The sequence below is a fragment of the Oryx dammah genome, unplaced genomic scaffold, assembly GCF_014754425.2.
Source record: "Oryx dammah isolate SB20612 unplaced genomic scaffold, SCBI_Odam_1.1 HiC_scaffold_16, whole genome shotgun sequence".
Taxonomy (NCBI): domain Eukaryota; kingdom Metazoa; phylum Chordata; class Mammalia; order Artiodactyla; family Bovidae; genus Oryx; species Oryx dammah.
In genome coordinates, this window is record NW_024070200.1 from 54,903,570 (window position 1) to 54,911,452 (window position 7,883).

The window sequence follows — 7,883 nt, forward strand, 5'->3', positions numbered from 1 at the left end:
AGTGCTGGGGGTAGGACGAATGGTCTCCCCCTCTGAGGCGTGGCCCCTCATGGCGTTCAGCCAGTGCCCCTTGGAGCGGAGGGTCCCAGTCTGGTTGGTGAGAAGAGAGCAGGCACTGCTTCAGCCCTGTGTGAGCACAGGGCGCAAGCATCTCTTATCCTTCTCTGTCTTCCCTCCTGGCCCCTGGGTAGTTTTGTCACACATACAGCCTGAGCCTTATCCAGCTAGATACCCAAGGGAGCACCTTTGCTGATCTTTGAGCTCCTTTCTCTGCAGAACTTTCTTCTCTTGCACTCTACACTTGAACTCCAGCTGCATTGATTGCCTCCCCCCTGCCATCTCGGGAAGCCTGGGCTTCTGCTGAGCTGGTGCTTGTAAGACTCGCCTCATTCGTTTCTCATCCCATAAGGAGTGCTCTTCTTTCTCTCCTGACATCTGATGTCTTGGTAACCGTTGCCCACACATTTTGTCCCTTTCTGACTGTTTCAGCAGTTGGCTGGAACCTGGGCAGTCTGTCTCTCTTTCCCTCCCTCCCATCCTCTCCCCTCCTCCTTTTTTCATCCAGGTGAAACTCACATACCAGAAATCAGTCATTTTAAAGTGAACAGTTCGGGGGCATTTATTTAGCACAGTTACTGTGTTGTGTAGCCACCACCTCTGCCAAGTTCCCAGACACGCTCATCACCTTAGAGACGTTCTGCCCACTGAGCAGCCACTCCGTCCTTTCTCTGCCTGGCTCCTGGCAGCCACCAGCCTTCTGCATGCTGTCTCTGTGGACTTGCTAGTCTGGGTAGTTTGCATAAATGGAATCATGCAATATATGGCCTTTTACGGTTGGCATTTTCAGATGTTTAACATGCTTTAGAGATTCATTCACATTGTACCACGTATAGTATTTCAGTTCTTTTCATGGGTGAATGATATTCCACTGTATATATTAGGTTGATACAAAAGTAATTGTGGTTTCAGACTGAATTTTAAAACACTGTAACTAGGCTTAAACACATCTTTCTTAAAACAGGAACCATTACAATCAACACATGTTTTCCAGTGAGATATAAGTTTGTTTATTCCTGTAGCATAAAAATCCATGCTTTGGGCTTCAGTGAACTCTTGGAAAGCATTTTCTGCCTCCTGCTAGTTGTGGAAGCATTTTGCCTACAAAAAGTTGTTGAGATGCCTGAAGGAAGTGGTAGTCAGTTGGCGAGAGGTCAGGTGAATATGGCAGATGAGGCGTGGTCCATTGATTCAGCTTTGGAAGCATTGGTTGTGACCTGTGGTCAGGTGGTGGTGTGGAGAAGAATCGTGGTCATTTTCCTGTTGACCGATACCAGCCACAAGTGTAGCAGTTTTGGTGCATCTCACTGACTTGCTGGGCGTACTTCTCAGCTGTCATGGCTTCACCGGGGTTCAGAAGGCTCTAGTGGGTCAGACGGGCAGCAGCCCAGCAGACGGTGGCCGTGACCTCTTCTCGGTGCGGGTTTGGCTTTGGGAAGCGCTTGGGAGCTGCCTCTCAGTCCAGCCCCTGAGCTGGTTGTCACTGGCTGTCTTGTAAAATCCACTGTTCAGCACACGTCACAATCCGAGAAATGGATTGATGTTTTATGGAAAAACGACGATTGTTTTGATTTGTGGTCAGCTCATGAGGCACCCACTTACTGAGCTTTTTCACCTTTCCAATTTGCTTCAAATGCCGAATGACCACAGAATGGTCGACGTTGAGTTCTTTGGCATCTTCCTGTATAGTTACAAGAGGATCGTTTTCAGTGATTGCTTTCGGTTGGTTGCCATCGGCTTCCAGTGGCCGGCCACTGCATTCTCATCTTTGAGGCTCTCAGCGCCTTTGCTAAGCGTCTTGAGCCGCCACTGCACTGTACTTCATTAGCAGTTTCTGGGCCAGATGCGTTGTTGATGCGAATTGTCTCTGCTGCTTTACGACCCATTTTGAACTCATTAAGAAAATCACTCGAATTTGCTTTTTAGTCTAACATAATTTTTGTAGTCTAAAATAAACAGAAACAGCAAGTAATGTGTTATTAGCAAAAAAACCGTCAAGTGAGCAATGCACATTAAAATGATGTATAACATAAACACATTTATTTAAGAATGTATTTCAACATCCTATGGCAAAGTTCAACAATGCAAAACCAGAGTTAGTTTTGCACCAACCTAATACATTCTCCATTTTGTTTATCCATTCATTCATTAAAAGACATTTGAGTTTTTCTGCCTTTTGGTTGTTGTGAATAGTGCTACTGTGGGCGTGGTATGTAAGTGTTTGTTTGAATATCTGTTCTCAGTGCTTTGGGGTTATTTACCTAGGATTGGAGTTGTTAGTCATATGGTAGTTCTATGTTTAACTTTTAAGGAACCACCAAACTGTTTTCCACTAGAGCTGAACTATTTTACAGTTCCAACCAACTATGTATGAGCATTGCAGTTTCCCCCCATTTTCACCATGTTTATTTTCAGTGTTTTGAAGATAGCCATCCTGATGGTAGTTTCGACTTGCATTTACTTGGTGATTAATGCTCATTAAAGATGTCGAGCATCTTCTCGTGTGCTTTGGAGTCGTGTGTGCACCTCCTTTGGAGAAATGTCTGTTCAAGTCCTTTGCCCATTCTTGATCTGGGGATTGTTGTCGACTTTTACAGCTTCTCTGTTAACAGTATAACAAGCAGTTTGCCATAGTCCCGACTAAAAATCTTAATATTCTTCACATTGAGTCTATTTGAAAGTAATTAACGCTGCACTTACTGCTAAATATCTAGGTTGCCTGAGTTTTTGCTCTTACTAATACCTTAGAAAGTAATTTCCGTGGCTCTTTTTCTCCTGGGCTGGTTGAAGAGCATGAAAGTGTTTGTAGATCTTGCCAGTTTTCCTGAAGGGAATGTGAGTTTACAAAGCCATCAATGAGTCAAGTTTGTACTCGTTTCATTGCAGACTTGATGAGGCTCATGTCATTTCATGGGCTGTGTTTTGCCAATAAGTATAAAGTAGCCCTTTGTTACTACTTTAGTTTGGTTTTGGTTTTGGTTTTGAGTTCTAGTAATGTAAGTATTTGCTCTGAGTCCCTGGAAGTGTCCTCCAGCATGAGGAAGAGCCAGTGGATGACGGAGGAGGTGTGGGAATCCAGCCTTTGTCTTCAGCTGATTCTCGTGTCTCTATTTCAGGCACCATCATGACTCCAAGCGGAGGCGATCCGATGAATTCAGGCCTCAAAATTACCACCAGCAGGATTTCCGACGAATGTCTGATCACCGCCCCGCTATGGGCTACCACGGCCAGGGGCCCTCGGACCATCACCGCTCTTTCCACACAGACAAACTGGGGGAGTATAAACAGCCCCTACCCCCGCTGCACCCCGCAGTCTCAGATCCTCGCTCACCCCCTTCTCAGAAATCTCCTCACGATTCCAAGTCACCCCTGGATCATCGGTCTCCTTTGGAGAGATCACTAGAACAGAAAAACAACCCAGATTATAACTGGAATGTTAGGAAAACATAAAGGACCGCTTGGAAAGCAGGGGAGCGCGAGCGTCATGAAGCACCTGGACGTCTTTGGTCTGATCCACAGGAGCCGGTTACCCAGACCCGAGAGGGCGTTTCTGGACGCGGGGCTGCCGTCAGCCTGCTGCTGAGGGGCACTCAGAGTGTGGGGGCCTTTGGCTCAGTCCGGCTTTGATCTGGGTCACCCCCTCCTGCACTTGGGCACCCATTGCATTCCGGCCTGGTCCTGGCCTCCCACTCGCATGGGTGCCAGGAGGAAGCGGTGATGGTTTTGTCTACCAGCTTCACGGGCTGTTTCCCAGTGAAGGCAGGAGAGGTCTTAGAGTCGTGAATGTTTTGTCACCCTGGACCTCAGTGCGGGGCCAGGGAAGGCACGAGTGCATGAAGGCTGCTGGGACCCGCTGGACACACGGGGTCTGGTGCACTCTGATGAGATGGATGCTGCTGATGGGGTGAGCGGACACGTGGGTGGGGTCTCACACCACAGGACTTGCAGGGGAACAGGTAACCCTCTCAGACGTGTCCTCGGGAGAAGTGACACTCGAGCTTCACTGTGTGACAGCTGTGGTGTGGAGGGGCGGGCGGGTGGGAAGACACCTCCTCCACGGCCTCTTCTCCAGCAACACTAAATTTCCCCACACTGTGTGTCTCAGAGGTGTGGTCTCCTGCGTGGGCCTCCTTTACCCCATTCCCCCAACCCCACCCCTGTCCCCGCCCCCCACCAGGGAAGGTAGTAGTTCAGACTGCAGTGGGCAGGGAGGGGCTGGTTTGCCTGGGAGTGGCCTTGAGTGCAGGGCGGGGTGGGTCGGGAATCCACCAGTGATGACTGGAGAGGAGGGGGAGGGAGCAGGCTTGCGCCTGGCTGGGTGCTGGCAGCACTGGGGCAGGGCGCTGGGGAGGGGGGTGGATGGGTTTCCCAGCCTGGGGGTGGGGGGTTGGTGGTGTGGTCCGTGCGATGGTGGGTCGCCATCTGCAGCTCATCTTGGTTCCCTTTGCACAACCTGAGGAAGGAGAATTCATGGAATCACACACATCTGCCACTCCTGTGGTGGGTGGCCAGATACAAATCAGTTACTTCCTGTGGTGAACAGGCTGCACTGCTAGTTGGAGATCATTAGAACTGAACTCGGTATCATTTAGAATGAGGTCAAGCTAAGTCTAAACCTAAGTTCATTTTTCCCCCAAACTGGAAACCTTCAAGGACAGGGTGGCTGAGCTTAGACAGGAAGAGCTGGACTGGAGGAGGGGCTGGGAGGCAGGCTAGCTGCAGCAACTAAGCAGCCTCAGAGCTCCTGCTTCTGGGGCCTTCCGTCCTGTTCACCTTAAATGGAACTCACCAGTGGTGTTAGAGTATGCAGAGGCCTTTCTAGCAGAGACAGAATAACTGACTTGAACATGCAGTGAGCCTGTGAGTCTCCCGGCTCAGAGCTGGTGGAAACCCTTCCCTCTGTGTACACAGTCACACTCCCCACACTAACTGCTCCTCTCCAGGGGACTCCATGAGTCACTGTCACTCACTTGGCGGTTTCCAGGTAGCTCCACTCATGCCTTTCCTGTGGGCAGCTCTGGGGGGCTCTCACTCTGCTCCCCAGAGCGTCTTCGGCTCTCCTGTGCTGAGGTCCTCATGAGAGGCTGGGTCCGCACAGCTGGTGTGGGGAGCTCCGTGGGCTCAGCACCTCCTGGTCCATTTCTCCTCCTGGTACTTGGGTTCGTTCAGCCTGGGCTTGTAGAGCGCACACCCGGAGCACAGCAGAGCCCCAGCCACAGTCACCCCACTGGGGCCATGCCTGAGTGCTCTGTGGGGGAGATAGAAAAGTGTGCCTCTGCTTGGGTTCCCTCCCTGCAATACTGACACTCCCCAGGCCGGAGAGGAAGGGCAGGCCGGCTTGCAGGTCCCCGGGCCATCAACGGGCCATGGGGTCCCAGCTCGGCTTCCCCTGTAGGAGGTCGGGTCGTGACTCTTTCAGTTAGAGGGGCCAGGGGAGGACTAGCGGGGCCTGCATTTCAGAGCTCAAAGTTTTTGGGTTTTTTCCTCTGAAGTTGTTGACAGGAGATGTGAGTTATTCCCAAAGATGTCTCATCATGAGGAAAAAGGAGCTTCCTTTTGTTCACATTCAGGACTTCTAGTGCCATATGCTGCAGCAAAAGGCAGTATCAGCCAGATCAGTGTTAAATTGATTACAGAAAGTACAGTATCCTCACAAAAGCATCTCTTTTAGGTAACGGAGTGTGTGTGCAGAGTGGGTTGGGAGAAAGAAAGCATTTCCTCATTGTCAGTATGAATACTGTATACTTCTGTCAAAACCAGAAATTTGCACAGATAGGAATTCTCTCACTCATGGATGGGAGAAGCTGCCCCCGAGTCTCTGAGGATGGTTTTCCATGGAGACTGGCTCTGAAGGATGTAAGTAAGTAGAAAGGGCAAGGGGCCGAGGAAGAGGAATTAGCACCACCGAGAACCTGACCAGGAGCACGGATTCACGTGTGTGCCCTCGTCCCCGCTGAGGTCACAGTAACCCCAGACTGGCCCCCCATCAGCTGCTGCCCCGGGCTCCCCCCTTTCAGCCATTCCTTCCTCACACCCTCCGATGGGAACCCAGGACACCTCTCACGTCGTGCTGCAGACACTCTAACCTGATACCTGAGGGCGCATCAGGGCACACGGTGCAAACGCAGCCCAGTTAAGAATTCACACAGCGACACGGAAATCCTACAGACCAAAACCCACTCCTCCGCAGGAGCGGTGGGCCCCCGGCTAGTCTGGGGGCGGCCGTGTCGGCGAGGAGAGCCAGGCCAGGGGTCCAGGCTGCTTTAGTCCATCTGCGCCCCACTTGGCTGGGGACGGGTGATTTTTCTTTATTGTAAAATTGTGGACTTTTAAAACCTGTTGACTAAACAGTAATTAATTTATATTTGTGAAAAATGCCACTGTCCTAGTGATTTCTGATGTAAATAATGTTGTTTATATAGTATGTATTAAATTTTCCTACATTGTAAAAGTGCTGTACTTTTGACTCTTATATATTAAAAAGTGTTACTGAGGATTTTTAGAATCAGGCGAACACATTGCATTGCATTGGAGTGACCTGTGACTGCACCTACTACCTTATCTCCCTTCCTCCAGGTGCTGGGTCATTGGGATTCTTGGACAGCTTGTGAAATGGAGCTTTTCCACTACCTGGGCCCCCATTCTGTCGTTGGGTCCAGAACCTAACACTGCATGCAGGTTCTAGACTTCTCTCCAGGTAGCAGAGGCTGACAGTCCCCAGCCAGCCACTGCCATCCTCTTCCCTTCCCTGCGCTTACCAGGGTCCATGTGGAGCACCTGCCCTCCGAGTTCCAGATGGGTCACGCCGGGTGGGGGCCATCCCCGGGAGTCCCTGCAGCCCCCTGGAGGAAGCCAGACCCCTGAGTCTGAGCCAGCCTGCAGCCTCGAGGGTAATTTTACAGTTAGGCCGTATATTCTTGAAGGAGGAAAGAGCACTTTATAATGGAAACACTGACACAAATGTTAACTCGAGTGATTTGGCGCAGGGGCCGGCTCAGCTCCTGCAAGGCCCAGACGGAGGGAAGGTGGCACAGCGGTGGAGACAGTCTGCACAGGAGGCGGAGAGGCCTGCCAGACCCCAGGGGTTTCACCAACACTTGGTGACTTTGAAACCACACTTCACAAAGGTCTTCCATTAATTCTCAACCCCAAATAGGCCTGCGTGTCTGCTTGGAGCCTGGGGGTGAACTCCTGTGGCACCCGCCCAGGATACTGCTGCAGGGGGCCTCCCTCGCCCGGCTGCGTTGGGGTTCCAGCGTAAGGAGTGGGAGTCAGAGACTCCAGGAAGAGCTCAGGGTTCTTCCTGACCATAAACTTAACTCTCAATTGTGTTGCAACTCACAGCTTGCCTGGAACCGCTATCGGAAACTTTTAAGAACAAGTGCAATAATCAGCTTATGATTTACAATAGCAGCCAGGCTTCTAAACTGACCGCTGCCAAAAACGCCTGCCTTTTACTGGAAGGAGCAGGCTCAGGCCCCTCCCTGCTCCCTGGCAGGGCCCCCGCACGTCTGGCATCCGGGCAAGTCCTCCTCAATTAGCGCCAACAGAAAGGTCACTTACTGAAATACAAGGCCCCACAGTTTGCCAGACCTGCGGCTCCAGGTTCCAACCTGTGGCTCTTAAAGGAGCAGGACCAGCTGTGCCTGAGGCAGTTCTTCCATCAGGTTTTGAGGTTGGAGAATCACTGGGCTCACCTCCCAACCGGCATTTGTTCTGCTTTGTGAGGTGGGAGGAAGTTACGGCTCATTTGGACAAGCATCCGTAGAAACCCGGGCCTGCGCGGCTGCCCCCGCTACTGCTGGTGGGGTTCTGCCCTGGGCTGA

The 7,883-nt window shown here is 51.2% G+C and overlaps 1 protein-coding gene across 6 annotated transcripts in view; it reads left to right on the forward strand.

The window, feature by feature from the left end:
• CHD2 (chromodomain helicase DNA binding protein 2) overlaps positions 1–6,562 on the forward strand; it is a 129,106-nt gene extending 122,544 nt beyond the window's left edge. For 5 of the 6 annotated variants that reach the window (XM_040256987.1, XM_040256988.1, XM_040256984.1 and 2 more), the window contains one exon: positions 3,174–4,008. In XM_040256987.1, coding sequence (XP_040112921.1) covers positions 3,174–3,507 — 334 coding nt within the window. In that variant the 3' untranslated portion in view covers positions 3,508–4,008. Of the gene's footprint in view, positions 1–3,173 lie in introns of all 6 variants that reach the window. The other variant, XM_040256983.1, reaches the window with a different exon arrangement.
• Positions 6,563–7,883: the final 1,321 nt, after the last annotated feature.